The 20,416-nt window shown below is 41.0% G+C and overlaps 1 protein-coding gene across 1 annotated transcript in view; it reads left to right on the plus strand.

Annotated features, from left to right (window-relative positions):
- KCNMB4 (potassium calcium-activated channel subfamily M regulatory beta subunit 4) overlaps window positions 1-20,416 on the plus strand; it is a 76,410-nt gene that overhangs the window by 29,363 nt on the left and 26,631 nt on the right. The window contains exon 2 of the mRNA XM_032295664.1: window positions 8,832-8,959. Coding sequence (XP_032151555.1) covers window positions 8,832-8,959 — 128 coding nt within the window. The remainder of the gene's footprint in view (window positions 1-8,831; window positions 8,960-20,416) is intronic.

Here is a 20,416-nt window from a genome sequence, read left to right on the forward strand (position 1 = left end):
TGTGGCAATTCCTCAAGGATCTAGAACCAGAAATACTATTTGACTCAGCAATCCCATTACTGGGTATACCCAGAGGATTATACATCATTCTACTATAAAGACACATGAACACGTATGTTTATTGCAGCACTGTTCACAATAGCAAAGACTTGGAACCAACCCAGATGCTTGTCAATGATAAACTGGATAAAGAAAATGTGGCACATAAACACCATGGAATACTATGCAGCCATAAAAAAGATGAGTTTATGTCCTTTTCAGGGACATGGATGAAGCTGGAAACCATCATTCTCAGCAAACTAGCATAGGAACAGAAAACCAAACACCACATCTTCTCACTCATAAGTGGAAATTGAGCAACAAGAACACATGAACATAGGGAGGGGAGCATAACATACTGGGGCCTGTTGGGCAGTGGGAATCTAGGGGAGAAATAGCATTAGGAAAAATACCTAATGTAAATGACAGGCTGTTGGGTGCAGCAGACCACCATGGTACGTGTATACCTATGTAACAAACCTGCACGTTCTGCACATGTATCCCAGAACTTACAGTATAATAAAAAAATTTGGCCAGGTGCGGTGACTTACGCCTGTAATCCTAGCACTTTGGAAGGCCAAGGCGGGTGGATCACCTGAGGTTGGGAGTTCAAGTCCAGCCTGACCAACATGGTGAAACCCTGTCTCTATTTAAAAAAAAAATAATTAAAAAAAAATTTTTTTTTAAGTATTGACTTTTTTTAAATCCTCAAGGATTTTAAATGATGACCATAAGTCATTAAACAAATGTTTATAGCCACTGTCATGCTTGTAATAATTATTAATAACTATTGAACTTTTTCCAGATTAAAATTTCTTGTTTTGGTGTGATTACTTCTATTTAGATTCATCTTCTATTTTTTGCAAAGACAGTGTGTTTTCTCTTTTTTTTTTTTTTTGAGACAGAGTCTCACTCTGTCTCCCAGGCTGGAGTGCAGTGGTGCAATCTCAGCACAGTGCAACTTCTGCTGCTCTGGTTCAAGCGATTCTCCTGCCTCAGCCTCCTGAGTAGCTGGGATTACAGGTGCCTGCCACCGCGCCTGGCTAATTTTTGTAGTTTTAGTAGAGATGGGGTTTCACTATCTTGGCCAGGTTGGTCTTAAACACCTGACCTCATGATTCACCCGCCTTGGCCTCTCAAAGTGCTAGAATTACAAGTGTGAACCACTACACCTGGCCATACTTTTATATTCTAATTCCAAAACTAAATGAACTATTTTGAAGATGGAATGCTGTGCCAAACTTTTCAGTCTTAATAATATAACCAACCTTAGCAGTCTGCCTGAATGCAGCAGTGAATATTATTAAATTATAAAAATCCAGATGTTACATCAACATACCATAGTAAATTCTAACTAAAAAAGCTATGCATTGAAATGTGGATATATGCTCCAGGAGGTAGTGAGCAATTTTTTGCAGAAGTATTTAAGGAGAGAGGAGCAATTCTTCAGTGAATAGTAGGTCAGATAATTTGGGCATTTTCCAACACCATCTCCTATGCCCCTTATCCTCCAGGCACATTAGATGACTCAGTCTTACTGGAACATCTGTACACAGTGTCCGTACATTCCATTTCTTCTTGGGATGTCACCTTCCCAACCCATTCTCTGACAAGCAAATTCCTGTTCAACCATAAAGACATTAAATCAAAAGTCGTCTCTTCTGTGAAGCCTTCTCTTATACTCTGCAGGCCAAAATATTCATGTCTTCTTTTGTTGTCACAAAGCACTTTGTAAATATGCTACTATTACTACTCTGCTTGCTTCGGGGGAGGTGGAGAGGGAGAGAGAAGAAGAAAGGAGTGAGTAATATCTAATCTTTGTTTCCTATCCAGCACTCGACAATCAAGAATAGTTTATTGCATAAATTATCAATTCTAAAAATCTGTCATTCCAAGGCAGGAGAGCTGTTAAAAATGCAGATTCCTAGTCTTAATGAATCACACTTTCAGGAGGGTGGATCTTTTTGACAAGCAGTTCAGGTGATCCGTGGAACAGACCTTGACCATCTCTGCTCTAGGCTGGGCACCACTCTTTCTGCCCAGCCTACTGTCTCTTAAGAGCTCATTTTAGCTTCTCCTGTTCCTAGTTAACCTTGCCTTTCACATTTTCTAAGCCATTTATTTGACTCTGAATTCTTCCATAAGATTAGATTTATTTAGCTTTCAGATACGGATATACATTCCAGACCACCTGCCCTAGAATTTAGTTTTTTAGCTGACATATAATTTCTTATGTGTTTGTTCAATTAACCTACATTCATAAGGACCCTGTATATATGTATGTCTGTGTGTCCACCCATGCACATATACACACACTACATTTGCAACATTATGGAGTTTGTTTATTTATTTGTGAGATAGCATCTCGCTCTTGTTCCCAGGCTGGAGTAGAGTGGCACAACGGCTCACTGCAGCCCTGACTTCCTGGTCTCAAGCAATCCTCCCACTTCAGCCTTTTGAGTAGCTGTGACTACAGGTGTGCACTACCATGCCTGGCTAATTATTTAATATTTATAGAGATGGGATCTCCCTTCATTGCCCAATCTGGTCTTGAACTCCTGAGCTCAAGTGAACCTCCTGCCTCATCTTCCCAACATGTTGGGATTACAGGCTTGAGCCACTGTACCTGACCATTATGGAGTTTATAAATGGCTCAGTTATACTTTTTATTTCAGTGCTTTTCTGATTATATGTTCATATTGTCTAAAGTATCACCAAAATTACAATCATAGCTGACGGATATTTCTTACAGGAGTTCAGAAAATGAGAGATTATGATAGAAAATATAATTAAACCTGTGTTCCAGTAGGTAATGTTTTAAGAATTCATTTTCTAACCAAATTTATTTGGAAATTATTTAATCAGCTACATGCATTCTAGTATTATGTGTTTCACCACTACCCTCCCTAACCAAATGAAGTCAATAAAGAAACTGGGGGCCGGGCGCGGTGGCTCAAGCCTGTAATCCCAGCACTTTGGGAGGCCGAGGCGGGTGGATCACGAGGTCAAGAGATTGAGACCATCCTGGTCAACATGGTGAAACCCCGTCTCTACTAAAAATACAAAAAATTAGCTGGGCATGGTGGTGCGTGCCTGTAATCCCAGCTACTCAGGAGGCTGAGGCTGGAGAATTGCCTGAACCCAGGAGGCGGAGGTTGCAGTGAGCCGAGATCGCGCCATTGCACTCTAGCCTGGGTAACATGAGTGAAACTCCGTCTCAAAAAAAAAAAAAAAAAAAGAAACTGGGGAAACAAATTTCCTCATTTCTGTTTCTTAAATAATCCTTAACATAGAACCCAGTCCCTAATATTTAACTAAGTAGATCACAAGATTTATGCAATGATCTTTAAATGACTCAGTAACAGAAGAAAGTTAATTCAGCCTACTCTGCCCAAATGATTGAAATGCAATCCTCTCAAGACACTTACACAAAGAACCTACTCAAGAACAACTCTATTAAAATATAAATCCTATTGTGGTAGACTGGAAAAAAAAAGCTATTATAAATCTCGATAAACCCTAACACAAGATAATGGAAAACTAAGTAATAAGTACATAATCAAAAATTCCATGTCGTGTGATAATAGTCTTTTCTTAATAAACTTATTGGAAGACTTTATGTTATTCTACTCAGGATAACCCACTCAGTTTCATGAACTTTGTTCATGAATGCAAAGTCAAAAAATCTTTTTCTAAAATTTTTTTTAAAGAAAGTTATTTCATCTAAGTTCAGGCAGCAAACAACATGGGCCCAAATGAAGGTTATTTGTGCAGTAATGATATTGGAAGTCTGAAAATGCTGCCTTTGCAAATGAAAAACAAAATAGGTCAGAACTATATGAAGAAATTTCTCTAAGGAAATGCTATTGTCCTCCATGACCAAAGGCATTGTATCTATAAATTCACCCAAGTGAAATTGCATCCATGGCACCAGAAACCAACCCTGAAGCCAAATTGAGACAGGAGGGAACAAGCAAAGACTTACAGTGCATTTCTTTGAGGATGTACCAGGAAAACAAAGTACTGCAACAGACTTGCCTTAACCCATCAGCTCTCAGGAGGACTATACCAATTCCATTCCAATAAAAATATTACACTTGTTCTCCAAGAGAGGGATGCAGAGGGCAAGAGATTTCCTTATTCCAAATCAGGAGCTCCAAAGAGAAGACTAGGAGTCCCTAAAGATGGAGATATGGAAAGCAGTAGTTAGGACCCCTCTGCGGTCTGAATCCCAGCTTTTCCATTTGCCATTGGGACCTTGAGAAAGTTTTCTTTTTCTTTTCTTTTTTTTTAAGATGGAGTCTCCCTCTGTCACTCAGGCTGGAGTACAGGTGTCAAAGTCTCAGCTCACTGCAGCCTCCACCTCCGGGTTCAAGTGATTCTGGTACCTTAGCCTCCTGAGTAGCTGGGATGACAGGTGTGTGCCACCATGCCCTGCTAATTTTTGTATTTTCAGTAAAGATGGGGTTTCACCACGTTGGCCAGGCTGGTCTCAAACTCCTGACCTCAGGTGATCTGCCCACTTCAACCTCCCAAAGTGTTGGGATTATAGGCGTGAGCCATGCCACCCAGCCAAGAAAGTTTTCTTAAATCCCTCTATCCCTCAGTTTTCTCATCCAAAAATGGAGGTAATTATAATATTTGCTTGTTTGAATTAATATAGCACTTGACATATAGTCAATAAAAGTTAGCTGTGGTGATCATATTCCATGTAGGTTGTTATTTGTGGTCCTCCCCAAATGAGAGACATTCATAGTGGAACTATTGTGAAGCCTGGAAAACCACCAGGCTTGAACAACCTAGAAAGAAAAGTCATTTATATGATTGAATTCTCGAGTTCTTTTTCTAGAACCCTGGTTTGGTCATTTCTAACTTATGTAAAAGTTCTGACAATCTACAATAATCCACTAAGTGAACTGAGAAGGAATCTAGGGGGGATCTGAGTTAGGCTTCACAGTAACTGAAGAATAAAGATTTAAGGAAATGGAGCTATAATGATTTTTAAGAATTTGATGTTTGCCTTAAAAAGTTTAGTTTTTTAGACCAGGTGTGGTGGTTCATGCCTTTAATCCCAGCACTCCAAGAGGCCAGGTGGAACCGTTGAGCCCAGGAGTTTGAGACCAGCCTGGACAACAAAAGAAGACAGACACCTTCTCTGCAAAAGATTAGTTGGGTGTGGTGGAGTGTGCCTAGCAGTCCCAGCTACTCAAGAGGCTAGGCAGGAGGATCGCTTGAGCCCCAAGAGTTCGAGGCTGCAGTTAGCTATGATCTCGCCACTGCACTCAAGCCTGGGTCACAGAGCAAGAGACCCTGTCTCTTAAAAAGAAAAAATTATTTCCAGGCAATATTAGTTTTAAAAAGTTCCTAGAGTATTATAATTACTGATCACTTAATTTACTATATCACTTTTTGGAAAGAATGCAGTGGATAAAAAGAATACTAAAATTTTGATCTCAGGTATTCTTTTCTCTAGTGTAAAAAAGTACTTTCCATCCAAAATCCTTCCACACAACCTCAGACTTTCCAAACAAGCAAGAGTTTTTTTAAAAATCTCACATGAAACTTCAACATATCTAATACAAAACTTTACACATTCAGTGAAAGTTTTTTCTGACCTTTTAAGAAGCATGTTGATGTAATTCTTCTGGTCAAATCTTAGGTTATCATTTGAGAGAGACATTTATTTTAAACCCATTTTTCCCCAAAAAACTAAATAGCAAAGAATTCAAACCAAGTTAACTTATAAATATTTAAAATCTGTTTTGATTACGTTGGGTTGTTAATTGTTCTTTTCTAACACACTTAGTATATCTCTTGTGTCAAGTATACCCATTGCAAAAAGGGCTCTGATGAATTTTTCGGCTTTCACACTTCACAGTTTCTACCTCCAAATTGGGAAATTTCTCCTTCCTAGAAGAGCACAATAACTTGGCACCTACTCACACTTTGTAAACTAATTGACTGCAATGTAGAAAAAAAATACATTTTACTAGAAGGAAACAAAATGTCCAACACCTTAGGAAAGTAACCAATAGGAAAATCATGGTCCTCTTGTGAACACTTTTCTTTTTTTTTTTTTTTTTTTTTTTTTGAGACGGAGTTTCACTCATGTTACCCAGGCTGGAGTGCAATGGCGCGATCTCGGCTCACCGCAACCTCCGCCTCCTAGGTTCAGGCAATTCTCCTGCCTCAGCCTCCTGAGTAGCTGGGATTACAGACACGCACCACCATGCCCAGCTAATTTTTTGTATTTTTAGTAGAGACGGGGTTTCACCATGTTGACCAGGATGGTCTCGATCTCTCGAGGTCGTGATCCACCCGCCTCGGCCTCCCAAAGTGCTGGGATTACAGGCTTGAGGCACCGCGCCCGGCCTTGTGAACATTTTTCTAATGTAAAGCACTGGCCCCTATGGAAGGACCTACCACACTCCTCCTCTTTGCTGGCTGGAATGCTGGCTTAGTCAGGGTTCCCAGCCATCTCCCCAGTGGGCAGGATCTCTTCTGGGAAAAATACTGTGACAGTGTTTGTAGTCCTGCCTTCTGCTGGGTTCTTTCTTGGTGTACCTCCAAGAATAGAATCATAGATATGTAGAGCTAGAAATTATTTTGGAGATTTTGCATATTTGAAAAATGAAGTCCAGAAAAGGGAAGTAATTTACCCAAGGGCTAACACCTAACTGATAATAGGACTGGAGCCCTATCTAATGGTCTCCATTGCTTCCAAGCCCAACTGCTCCTTTGGAAGAACTCAGAGTCCATATTTCACAGACATTTTTAGCTTTGTATTACCGTTATTAATAGAAATAGAACTGTATGTGCAGAGGATAAACATTCAATGATTCAGTCATTAAAATAACATTTGCATAACATGTTGTGAATGTTTTATATATAATAGACAGTAACCAAATTTACTAAAATTTATGTGTTTATTTATTTTTTAAATGTTTAAACACTGTGAAAATAATATAATCTTGAATAAAATTGTATCCGTGTTATTAACTAATTCAATCAACATTTTTGCAATTTCACCGTTAGCAGACATAGTCATAAGTGTGAAAATATAGAAAAGACAGAAAACCAGTTCTGGTTCTCACCTCGCCAGCAAATTGGGAAGGCTGACATAAAACAGACAAGTATGATACTGTGTGTTTCCAGCTGTGATATCACGTGGCGTGAGTCCCATGGCAGCACAAATGAGGGGCACTTAACTGTGGTGGAATAAAAAGAATGCTCCCTCAAATAGGTAACACCAAACATGAATCTTTAAAAAGGGAGATTTAGGAACAAAGGGCATTAAAAGGAAAGAGAACAGCCTGAGCCAAACAAGTAGGTTGACAGCACGTGGCAGATTTGGAGAGCAAGAATGTCCATATGGCTACATCTCAGAATTAAATGAGGGTGAGGACAGGCAGGGACCAGATCATGAAGAGCTTTGTGCATCGTGATAAAACATTTCAGTTTTACCAGAAAATAATGAGAAGGTGTTGAAAAATTGTATGCTGTAAATTAAACAATGTGACTGAAATTATACTATAAAGCTTATGTTGTGTTTGGTTTGGTTTTTCCTTGCTCCTTAATATTGGATGCCTTAGTAAAATACCTAAGAGTAGAATGTGATAAGACCACCAGAATCTGATTCTGGTGTAGAGCTTATGAAAATCTCAATGTTTGCATCTGTAAAATGGAAATAATTATAAGGTTGTAAAAACTACACAAGCCCTGTTAATCATTTATTACAGTGTCTTCTGTAAACACTCAATACATAGAAGCTGGCATCATTTTCATCATCAATGTAAAAAGCTGAATTCCAGAAAGTGGATTAGAATGTCAAGTGTTGATTTTAACATCTGGACTTAAGAACAGTTGTCTGATTCTGCTTAATCTATATTGCTTAGAATAATAGAGCCCCTTCAAGAGAACTTTGTCAGGGACATGGCTAGGAAAAGACATTGGTTAACAAAATACATTGATTATGTATTTGAAAGGAAGTTTTCCACTGATTTTGTTGTCCAAGAGAATGTAAGAAAAGAAAACGAGTTTCAGCAGTTTCGAACAGCATCCTGAGAAGAGCTTGTGTGCTTGATTTAGTTACAGGTAAAAGAGGGAAATGTCAAGGTTCATAGATAGGAATTGGGAATAAAAATAAACTTATTTTTGCCTCCCTTCGTTGTCGGGCAGGCCCCCAAAAGAGAGAGAGAGCATATTATGCTTTTAATTTGCTATAACATTGTAAGTAATTGTTTATAAAATACGCTTATACCAAAATGGCTGAAGCTTATTTTTTGCTGTATTTTTGTATTTGGAATATTTTCTGTCCTTGTGCCAAATTGGAAATTTGAAATATAGTTTAGCAATTTCAGTTTGGCTCTATTTTAAAATTAGGCAGGTTCTAAATTAGACTTATTGTGTGTATAATGCCATCTTTCTATAAAAAATGACTATATTTCAGCCAGGCGTGGTGGCTCATGCCTGTAATCCCAGCACTTTGGATGACCAAGGTGGGCGAATCCTGAGATCAGGAGATCGAGACCTGGCCAGCATGGTGAAGCCCCATCTCTACTAAAACACAAAAAGTTAGCCGGGTGTGGTGGCATGCACCTGTAGTCCCAGCCACTCAGGAGGCTGAGGCAGGGGAATCGCTTGAACCTGGGAGGTGGAGGTTGCAGTGAGCTGAGATCTTGCCACTGCACTCTAGCCTGGCAACAGAACAAGACTCCCTCTCAAAAAAAAAAAGGCTATATTTTAATATTTCACAAAATAATAGGTTTACTCTCTGTATTCTATTTTGTTAGTGCTCCTATATCCCTCCCTGTAAGAGAGAGAATCAGAAGAATTTGGAAAGTGTCATGAATTGGCAACAGTACTGGAAAGATGAGATTGGTTCCCAGCCGTTTATTTGCTATTTTAATCAACATCAAAGGTAAGTCAATATTTACATGTACATATTAAAATTATTTGTAGTCTTTGCAACTTATTACACTGATATATCATAGATTACGTGCCCACTTGACAGCATGGAGATAGTCTCAGCTCTTCCTAGCATGTAGTTATGGAAACGCATATAAAGAATCTGCAGGACAGAGAGAAAGACTTGTGTTGTACATCTTACCCTCTGAATACACTACAGAATGGTAGTGCCTTTAGGTAGGAACATTACTTTGCATTCCCTAAGAATTACAGATTGATGCTTTGTGAGCTAAACAATGTGCAGATTTGTCAACACTTTTAAACTGCATCAAATCTTTCCTTTCCTTTTCCTTTCTATTCTGATGAAGTGTCAGTAACAAGAGTTCACACCATTAAAACCTTACTTGACTTAGGGAGTACTCAGTTTATACCATATAACATGTAAAGATGGTTTCTTGGACTAGAACACTTTGGTACCTGATCAGATTAATCAGCAATTTATTCACCTAACATTTATTGGGTATTCACAACTCCTTGCGGTACATCTCCACTTGGATGTTCCAGGGTTACTGCAAACTTCACTTCCTCCCATAATCTCTGTGTTAGAAAATGGCATGACCATTCACTCATTTACCCAATCCAGAAAGCTTTGAGTAATTCTTAGTTCACTTTTCTCCTATGTCACCATCATGGATTTTTGTTTGTTTGTTTGTTTTCAGACACAGTCTCACTCTATTGCCCAGGCTGGAGTGCAGTGGCGAGATCTCAGTTCATTGCAGCCTGTGCTTCCTGTGTTCAAGTGATTCTCCTGCCTCAGCCTCCTGAGTAGCTGGGGCTACAGGCACGCACCACCACACCCGGCTAATTCTTGTTTTTTTTTTTTTTTTCGTTTTGAGGCGGAGTTTCGCTCTTGTTACCCAGGCTGGAGTGCAATGGCGCGATCTCGGCTCACCGCAACCGCCGCCTCCTGGGTTCAGGCAATTCTCCTGCCTCAGCCTCCTGAGTAGCTGGGATTACAGGCACGTGCCACCATGCCCAGCTAATTTTTTGTATTTTTAGTAGAGACGGGGTTTCACCATGTTGACCAGGATGGTCTCGGATCTCTTGACCTCGTGATCCACCCGCCTCGGCCTCCCAAAGTGCTGGGATTACAGGCTTGAGCCACCGCGCCCGGCCTTAATTCTTGTATTTTTAGTAGAGACAGGGTTTCACCGTGTTGTTGACCAGGCTGGTATCTAACTCCTGGCCTCAAGTGATCTTCCTGCCTCAGCCTCACAAAGTGCTGGGATTACAGGCGTGAGCCACTGTGTCCAACCCATCATATTGATTTTTACCTTTATCATGACTCCTCTCTGCCTCCCCACTATCACTGTCTTAATTTGCATCCAGGTTTCTCGACTCCATTAGTGCAATAGTCTTCTAACAAGTCTTCCACCTTCACCGTGGACCTACGCCAAGCCACTCTCCATAGTACTGCCAAGATAATCTTTCTAACACATGAGTCTAATCAGGTTACTCTGCATAGTTTTCGGAATAAAGCTCAAACATCTTGGCATGGCCTATGTCAGATAGCTATTCCTACGTAACAAACCACCCTAAATGTGGTGGCTTACTACAGCAATAACACATTATTTTTTATGATTCTGTGGGTTGGCTGTGTTTATCTGCAGTTGGGTGATGGCTGAAATAGCTGTGTGGTCCAAGATGGCCTCCTCCATCCCTCATATGCCTAGCAGTCAGTGCCGGCTGTCAGCTGGAGCATCTCAGTATCCTCACCACCTGGCCTCTCATTCTTCAGTAGGCAAGATTGCCTTCCTTACAAGGTGGCAGCCTCAGACAGCATTTCAAGAGAGGCAGACCTCAGCTCTGCAATTTGAATAATATCACTTCTGACACATTCTGTTGGTCAAAGCAAGTCATGAAGCCAGCCTCATTCATGAGGTGCAGAAGTAGACTTTGCCTCTTGATAGGAGGAGCTGCAAAACATTTGTCACCACATTTAATTGACTGCAGGATACAGGGTTTCTCAAGATCTCATCTCAGACTGTCACTTTTCCAACCTCATCTCCCTTCTCATGCTTCTTGGTGGCCATACTGGAAATTCCTCAGATATCAACTTCTCTGGGATGCCTTCCTTGATCCCCAAATTTTGATTTAGTTCTGTATCTGTTGAGATGTGATTTGTTGCAGGTAATCAGAATTTTGACTCAAAGCATCATAAAAAATTAGGAAATGTATTATTGTGTACATCAAGAAATGCAAGGCCAGGCATGGTGGTTCACGCCTTTAATCCCAACACTTTGGGAGGCCGAGGTGGGAGGATCACTTGAGCCTAGGAGTTCGAAGCCACCCTGGGCAACATAGGGAAACCCTATCTGTACAAAAAAAAAAAAAAAAAGATTCAAATTAGCCAGGCATGCATGGTGGTGTGCACCTGTATGTAGTCTCAGCTACTTGGGAAGCTAACATGGGAAAATTGCTTGGGCCCTATGAAGCCTTGGGAGGTTGAGCCTGCAGTGAGTCATGATCATGCCACTGCACTTCAGCCTGGATGACAGAATGAGACCCTGCTTCAAAAAAGAAAATGAAAGAGAATTGCACTGGTGGATGGATGTCAGGGTTGTTTGTTGCAATGGCTTATTGGTATCACCAAAAACTCAGCTCCTTTTCAAATCTCAATTTGGCCTCAAGGTGGCTCTTTTCACAGTTATAATATAGTTGCTTCAGTTCCAAATGTCACAGTCAGATGTAACAGTGTCCAAAGAGAGAAAAAGCCTGTCTTTCTTGATACATTTTTCTTGTGATTTGGAAACCTTTCCCTATCTTCCCACAGGCAACCTTCCCTCATGCATCCTTGTTCACAGTGAGTTCCTTTGCCTACACCTAAACCAATCACAAGAAAAAACAAGCAGAGTCTACCCCTGACTTGGTGCTAGTGTTATGTCTCTTAAGACATGTAAAGAAATGGTATACCCCTGAGTAGATTTGGGAAGGAAGAAGAAAGGGAACAAGGTGTTGTGGAACAGCCAGAAATGCCAGCAAAAAGGTGTGTCTCCCATATTCCATAGTTTTTTTTTTTTTTTTTTTCCAGGAAATGTTTCTGAGTGATAATATTCCATAGTCTTCTATGTACAGCTCTGTCCCAGGGGCTTACAATGGTTGCTTCACATAACTAGCCCAGAGGAGCTTTTTATTTTATTTTATTTATTTTTGTTTTGTTTGAGACGGAGTCTTGCTCTGTTGCTCAGGCTGGAGTGCATTGGTGTACTCTTGGCTCACTGCAACCTCCGCTTCTCAGGCTCAAGTGATTTTCTTGCCTTAGCTTCCCGAGTAGCTGGGATTACAGGTGCATGCAACAATGCCCAGCTAATGTTTGTATTATTTATTAGAGACGGGGTTTCACCATGTTAGCCAGGCTGGTCTTGAACTCCTGACCTCACATGATCCACCCATCTCGCCCTCCTAAAGTACTGGGATTATAGGTGGGAGCCACTGTGCCCAGCTAGAGGAGCTTTACAAAACAAAATTTACCAAAGGTGAACTAATTAGAATCTTTGGTGGTTGAACCTGGGCATTAGCATTTTGTAAAATCAATGCTAGGAATTCTAATCTATAACCAGAAACTAGAGCCACTGCTCTTCCAGTTCACTTATCACCCATTACTGGAATCGTTTGTATGCCCATTTTCCTAACCAGATGGCACACTTGTTAAGGGTGTGGGCCACTCTTCTTTGTTTATGTATCTCTAATACCTAGCACAGTGCCTGGTTTTCAGGTAATAAATATTTGGTGAGTGAATGAATAAGCAAATGCAATGTGTCAAATTAAAAGAAGGGTTCTTTGCTTCCAAGGAATTAGGATTTATTGGTGAAAGCAGATGCACGTGCAAGTAGAAATATGCTTACATCAGCTAGAAATAGAAGGGGGAAGACTTAACACGGAGGTGGCTACAATAAAGAAATCAAAGTGGCCGGGCGTAGTGGCTCACACCTGTAATCCAAGCACTTTGGAGGCCAAGGTGGGCGGATCACCTGAGGTCGGGAGTTCAAGACCTGCCTGACCAACATGGTGAAACCCCTTCTTAAAAAAAAAAAAAAAAAAAAGAAATCAAAGCTTGACAATGTAAGATACCTTAGGTAAATAAGTTATCTAATATGGAGTAATGAGTTCGTAAGCTGGAAAGGTAGCGTGGGGTTAGATTTCTAATGGGTCATTAGTGTCAAACTAAAGGAATGGTCTTTGTCATATAGGCAATAAAAATTTGTGAAAAGTTTTTTTTTTTTTTAAATCAAAGAATGACATGAGTAGACCTTTTGAGTGAGAAAGTAACTGATGTGAGTGTTGAAAGTATACTGGCTGGGGAAGATTGGTTAAAGGCAGAAAGAAAGGTGAGTACTGAGTGAAAAAACATTTTTGAATGGTTACTATGTACCTGCCATTGTGAATGACATTTTATTTAGATTACTGAATTTCTAAATACTAGCCCCATTTAACAGATGAGTAAACTGCATATTAAAAATGTTAAATAACTTGTCCAATGCATACAACTGTTAATTGCAAAAATTGGAATCTAGTTTGTCTGATTCCCAAAGCTCCCATCAGCCATCAGCTGGTCCTCATAAGAGACTTTGAGGGCATAAATGGGAATAATGGTAGTGAAAGTGGCTAACAAGTATTGTAGTAGTAAGACTTCTTAGAGTTAGAATCAACAGAACTTAATGACAATGTAAGTGATGAGGAAAAAGAAGGCGTCAAACTTGACTGAGTGCTGGAAAAGGACAGTCTAGCTCCGAGTGTGCTGACTTTGAGTCATTCTTAAAATATCCAGAAGATGCTTTGAAAGAGTTAGAAACACAGACTTGTAGTTCAGGAGCAAGAGGTCAGAAGCAGTGCTGTTCAGATGTGGGAATTGTGGCGCACAAGCTGTAGTTAAAGTGAAGACAAAGAGTGCGTATTGGGAACACATACAGTGGGCAGGGAAATGTTGACAGAATCTTAGGATCGTCTGCATTTAAGTTATAGGCAGAAGGAGATGAAGGAAGAGTGGCTGGAAGGTGAGAGAGAGAAATTAAAAAAAAATGTCTTGAAAGGAGAGTATTTTAAGGAGAAGATAGTTAAGAAGAATATAATTTACATACAGCCTTTGATGAGTACAGACTACTCATTCAAGAAGTTTGCCATGGACAACATCAAACTAAAAAGCTCCATATAGCAAAGAAAACACTCAGCAGAGTGAAAAGGCAACCTACAGAATGGGAGAAGCTATTTGCAAACTATATATCTGCTAAAGAGTTAATCTCCAAAATATATAAGGAACTCCTACAACTCAATAGTAAAAGAAACTAATAACCTGGTTAAAAAATGGGCTAAGGGCTTAAATAGATATTTCTCAAAAATAGACATCTAAATGGCTGACAGGTATATGAAACATTGCTTAACCTCACTAATCACCAGAGAAATACAAATGAAAGCCACAATGAAATGTCACTTCTCACCTGTCAGAATGGCTATTAACAAAAAAGCAAAAGACAGGCATTGGTGAGGATGCGGAGAAATTGGAACCCTTGCATACTGTTGGTGGAAATGCAAAATGGTGCAGCTGCTGTGGAAGATAGTGTGATGCTCCTCAAAAAATTAACAGTAGAACTACCATATGATCCAGCAATCTCAGTCCTGGCTATTCTTCCAAAAGACTTGAAATCAGGATCTTGAAGAGATACCAGCAGCCCTCCTTTTACCACAGCAATATTCACAATAGCCAAGATGTGGAAACAACCTAAATGTCCATCAGTAGATGAATGGATCAGGAATGTGAAGCCTGGCGCAGTGGTGCATACCTGTGGTCTCAGCTGTGGGAGGCTGAGGTGGGAGGATTGCTTGAGGCCAGGAGTCCAAGTCCAGCCTGGGCAACATAGTGAGATCCCATCTCAGAAAAAGAGAAAAAAATAGAAAGAAAATATGGTGTATACATACAATGGAAGTGTTCAGCCTTTAAAAAGAAAGAAACTCTGCAACATGTGACCACATGGATGAACCTGGAAGACGTTATACTAAGTGAAATAAGCCAGACACAGAAAAGCAAATACTATATGATTCCACTCATATGAAGTATCTAAAATAGTCAAATTCATAGATTAAAAAAGTGGAATGGTGGTAGTTATCAGGGGCTGGGAGGAGGGGGCAATGGGAGTTACTAATCAGTGAACGTAAAGTTTCAGTCAAGTAAGATGAATAGGCTCACAGCTTCTGCACAGCAAAAGAAACAATCATTAGAGTGAATCGGCAACCAACAGATTGGGAAAAAATTTTTGCAGTTTACCCATCTGACAAAGGGCTGATATCCAGAATTTACAAAGAACTAAAACAGATTTACAAGAAAAAAACTAACAAGCCCATTCAAAAGTGGGCAAAGGATATGAACAGACACTTTACAAAAGAAGACATACGTGAGGCCAACAAACATATGAAAAAATGCTCATCATTACTGGTCATCAGAAAAATGCAACTCAAAACTACATTGAGATACCATCTCACGCCGGTTAGAATGGCGATCATTAAAAAATCTGGAGACAACAGATGCTGGAGAGGATGTGGAGAAATAGGAACACTTTTACACTGTTGGTGGGAGTGTAAATTAGTTCAACCATTGTGGAAGACAGTGTGGTGATTCCTCAAGGACCTAGAAATAGAAATTCCATTTGACCCAGCAATCCCGTTACTGGGTATATATCCAAAGGATTACAAATTGTTCTACTATAAGGACACGTGCACACGAATGTTCATTGCAGCACTGTTTACAATAGCAAAGACCTGGAACCAACCCAAATGCCCATCGACGATAGACTGGATAGGGAAAATGTGGCACCTATACACCATGGAATATTATGCAGCCATCAGAAACGATGAGTTTGGGTCCTTTGTAGGGACATGGATGAACCTGGAAACCATCATTCTCAGCAAACTGACAGAAGAGCAGAAGAGCAAACACCGCATGTTCTCACTCATAGGCGGGTGTTGAACAATGAGAACACATGGACACAGGGAGGGGAGCACTACACACTGGGGTCAGTTGGGGGGAAATAGGGGAGGGACGGTGGGGGGTGGGAAGCTGGGGAGAGATAGCAAGGGGAGAAACGCCAGATGTAGGTGATGGGGAGGAAGGCAGCAAATCACACTGTCATGTGTGTTCCTATGCAACAATTTTACATGTTCTTCACATGTACCCCAAAACCTAAAATGCAATAAAATAAATGGGGAAAAAAAAAGATGAATAGGCTCTACAGCTCTGTGCAACTTTGTACTATCACCAACAGCAATGTAATGTACACTTAAAAATTGAGGAGGGTATATCTCATGTTGAGTATTCTTACCACAATAAAATAACAGGAAAGTTTCCTGTGACTGGAAAAAACCTTGGGGAGGAGGTGAGTAACTGAGGAGTGGATACAGAGAAGCCTGCTGCAGATGAAAACTGTTGGAGGGAGAGAGAAAAATGGAATGTATATCGTAAAGTAAAAATGGAACACGCCCTGAGGAAAACGAGTCAGGATGAAATAAAATGGTGAAGGAGTAGGCAGATTCCTTTTTCTGTGAGGTGTCGCGGTTTGAGCCTGAACCCACTGCTGTATGAGTCAGGTGCTTCCTCGAAGCTTCCTGCCCTGGACTGGGAACTGGTTTCAAAATGTTCCTGAGCTTGAGCTTGAGCTTGCAGTTGGAGATGGACATGCTGTCCTGACTAGCCAGTGACCATGTTGATGAACATCCTCTCACTCCCCCCTTGGGAACTGTGTGTTGTGAGGGCTGCCTTTCCCTGACAGGGTTGCCTCCTGTTAGGGCATGAATTTTGAATATCCTCAGTACCAGTCAAGAAGGACTCTTCTTCCAGACGTGTGAGGTCTACGTAAAAAGAGCTAAACCAAATTATATGCTAAAAGTATAAAAGCATTATTCTGGGCCAGGTGCGGTGGCTCACACCTGTAGCCCCAGCACTTTGGGAGGTTGAGGTGGGTGGATCACGAGATCAAGAGATCGAGACCATCATGACCAACGTGGTGAAATCCCGTCTGTACTAAAATTATAAAAAGTAGCTGGATATGGTGGTACATGCCTGTAGTCCCAGCTTCTGGGGACACTGAGGCAGGAGAATCGCTTGAACCCAGGAGGTGGAAGTTGTAGTGAGCCGAGATTACGCCATTGCACTCCAACCTGGTGACAGGGTGAGACTCTGTCTCAAAAAAAAAAAAAAGTATTTTTCGGCACTCTTACAACAATTCTGACACCAAACGTGGGGTTTTCCCATGCTAAGCAGTTCAGTTCTCTGGTGACACTTGTTAGTGTCCTATAATTCAGTTCGGTTCTGGAGCTGGTATCAGATCACACAGATTAAAGGATCCATCCCCACAAGGTGACCCCCACTTCAGATGTCAACCACATGTCCCAGGTATCTACCTGTACTTCTGACTGACCTTCTCTAAGTCAAGGGTTCCCACATCCTCCCTCCTTGCATTCGATAATTTGCTAGAATGGCTCACAGAATACTTTACTTACCATTACCAGTTTATTATAAAGGACACAACTCAGGAACTGCCAAATGGAAGAAATGCATTGAGCAAGGTGCCCTTTCCCGGCCACCACCTTCCCAGCATCTTGATGAATGCACCAACCCTGGAGCTCTGGAGTTGTTAGGGTGTTTATGGCTATTACATAGGCATGATTGATTATGTCATTGGCCCTTGGTGATTGAGCTGATCTCTAGCCACCTCTCCCTTGCCTGGAGAAAGGTGGCGCTGAATTCTGATCCTCTATTCACACGGTTGGTTCTTCTGGCAACTGGTCCCCATCCTCCGAGTCACCTTATTAGCATAAACTTTGGCATGGTGGAAGGGGGCTTACTATGAATAACGGAGATTCTCCTCTCACCCCAACTACTCAGGAAATTACAAGGGTTTTAGAAGTTCTGTGCCAGGAACCAGGGCAGAGACCAAATACAAATTTCTTATTATGTCACCTATAGCAGTTGTGTTAACTTTAGTACAGTAAATTTAAGCTCATTATACCTCCTTCAGAACGGATACACATTCCCTATCCATCATCTCACTGTCCCGTTCCCAAACTGTGGGGGTGTACAAAGAAGAGGGGGCGGTCTATCACAGCCCAGCAGCACTCAAGACAGGATTTTTAAGCGACTCTGGGAAGGCAGGCGTTCCAAGTTTGGCTCTTTTACCATGACATATGTGAGAGGAAGCAGGAGTGCTGTTTGGAGGTGTGAAAAATGGCAGCTCCCTGGTGCCATCCACTCTTAGTACACTTTTTACTACTGTTAAATATGAAGTTAAAATAGACTTACTGTATGGACTCCCAGATGCTCTTGATAGGATGAACTTTATATTTAAAGTAACCTTTAGATTTCGCTCAAATGCAGGAAATTAGGGAGCATAGTGAAGTTTTCACTTTCAAGAAAAGGGTGTTATTTTAAAAATCTAAGACAAGGATTACAGGAGTCTTAGCTTTCCACTGGTTAAGCCTTGTTGAGGCAAGCTGTATTCCAGTGTTGAGTCTGCAGCGGCCGAAGCTGCCACGAAGCAGCTGTGCCTGCCATGGGCAGTCATCTCCATGCGGCCATCCCTGTCTACACCCAGGAAGGATTCTGCAGAGGTGCCACTGGGCGAATTTCTGCCAAGGGCTGAGCCCATTTGTGGCTTTCCCATGTAACCTTTCCGCTGTTTGCCTCCCTTAACTTTCAGGCTCAGTCTCCTCCCAGTATGTGTAGATTTGTTTTTGCACTTTTTAATTCAGATAATTACGCACAATTCTGCTCCCTGTATCATTTTTTCATTCCCCCCCCCCGTCTTTCCCTGGTTTATTCCTTCTCAGTAAAACCCAACTTATATCCCCTTAATGAGTATGCTTTGAAACCCCCTTTTCATTGCCAGAAAACTTCTCTGTATTCTCAATCTTTTTATACAAGTTTCTTTCTTTATCTTTGCCTTAACTGCCTTCTCCTTGAAAAGGGCATGTCTCTTTGAAAACAGCTATTCATTCCTCAATTCCCTTTGGATCTAAAGGCCAAAAGGAGTGATCAGTCTTTATTTTTTATCTTTTGCTCTGATTGGAGAGCATAGTGTTTTTCCTTATAAGTTTGCTTTCTACTACTTTGTTTTATACCTCTGAATGGAGAGTAGGTCACAGAGTACACAGAGCAGGCTTACACACACACATGTCAAATGAACAAATCTGGCCACACCACCTGTACCATCTCTTGAATTCACTTCCTCCACCACTGCCTTGGTGCAGGCTCTCACCTAGCTTGTTGAAGTCACCCTCAACTGATCTGTCAGCTTTGGTCTTTCTCTTGTCTGTCGTCCACACCATGCTAGTTTTTGTTTTGCTTTGTTTAAGCCTCTTTTTGATATTTTCACAGTCCTTGATTATCAATTTTTCTGCCTTCTCATCTGTGGGATAAAGGCCATGCTCTTCCAATTCCAGCTTCAACTTCTGCCATCGAATTATGTGCCAGTCAAGGAAAACCAAAGATAAAACAAGAAAACAACAACAAAATGGCAGGCATAGTCCTAGCCTTCATGGAGCCTAGAGTCTGTAGTCACAGCATTAGTATAATTACAAAGTGGGGTCGTGCTGTGAAGGGGAAGCTGAGGGTGCTGCTATGAGATATTACGGCATGATGGGGAACTTCAAAGACCTTTCTGAGTGCATCAAAATTAGGTCAAGACCAGAGGATGTTCAAGAGTTAGGTAAAAAGCGAGGGGTAGAATATTTGAGAATGAGGTACTACCATGTACCAACGTTCTGCAGCAAGAAAGAGCTGGTTGTTCTAAGTACTGGAGGGCCAGTGTGTCAGGAGACCCATGAGTGAGTGGGAGAGTAGAGCAAGAACTAGACAGGGCTTATATTTCTCTTAAACTGTAGTGAGCAGCCAATCGTTGGTTTTAAGCAGAGTGGTAATATGGTCTGCTTTACATATTTTAACTTATATTCCAGCTGCATCAGTCACCTCAAGTCACTCTGTTTCCCTTGCACCTTGATGCCTTCACTCCTGTCTCTCTCCCCTCACCTAGGGACACCTTCATCTTTTTCACTTCTGGGAATTAGCATAGCACAGCAGTCCTAGAATGAACTCTGGAACCAGGTGCTTTCTAGTAGTTTCGTCTTAGATATGTAACTTTAATCTGTCTCTGCCTCAGTTTCCTTTGTAGAAGGGGGATATAACATCAAGGAGATGGCATGTGCCTCACCCGTAATAATTCCTATAAAAGTGTTTGCTATTATTGTTTTTATTGCAATTATTAAGATTCACCTCAAGTGTCACTGTGTAACCTTCTCCCATCTTTTCAGGTATAATTCATTGCTTCCTCTTCTGCACTCCCAACTGCCATGATTACTTTTATCACACTGTTAGAGAGCTAGTTGAATATGTACTTTTCTGCCATTATAGATTATGAATTCCTTAAGG

This window comes from Sapajus apella, unplaced genomic scaffold (assembly GCF_009761245.1).
Source record: "Sapajus apella isolate SASKATOON/1434 unplaced genomic scaffold, GSC_monkey_1.0 scaffold2, whole genome shotgun sequence".
NCBI classification, from domain to species: Eukaryota; Metazoa; Chordata; class Mammalia; order Primates; family Cebidae; genus Sapajus; species Sapajus apella.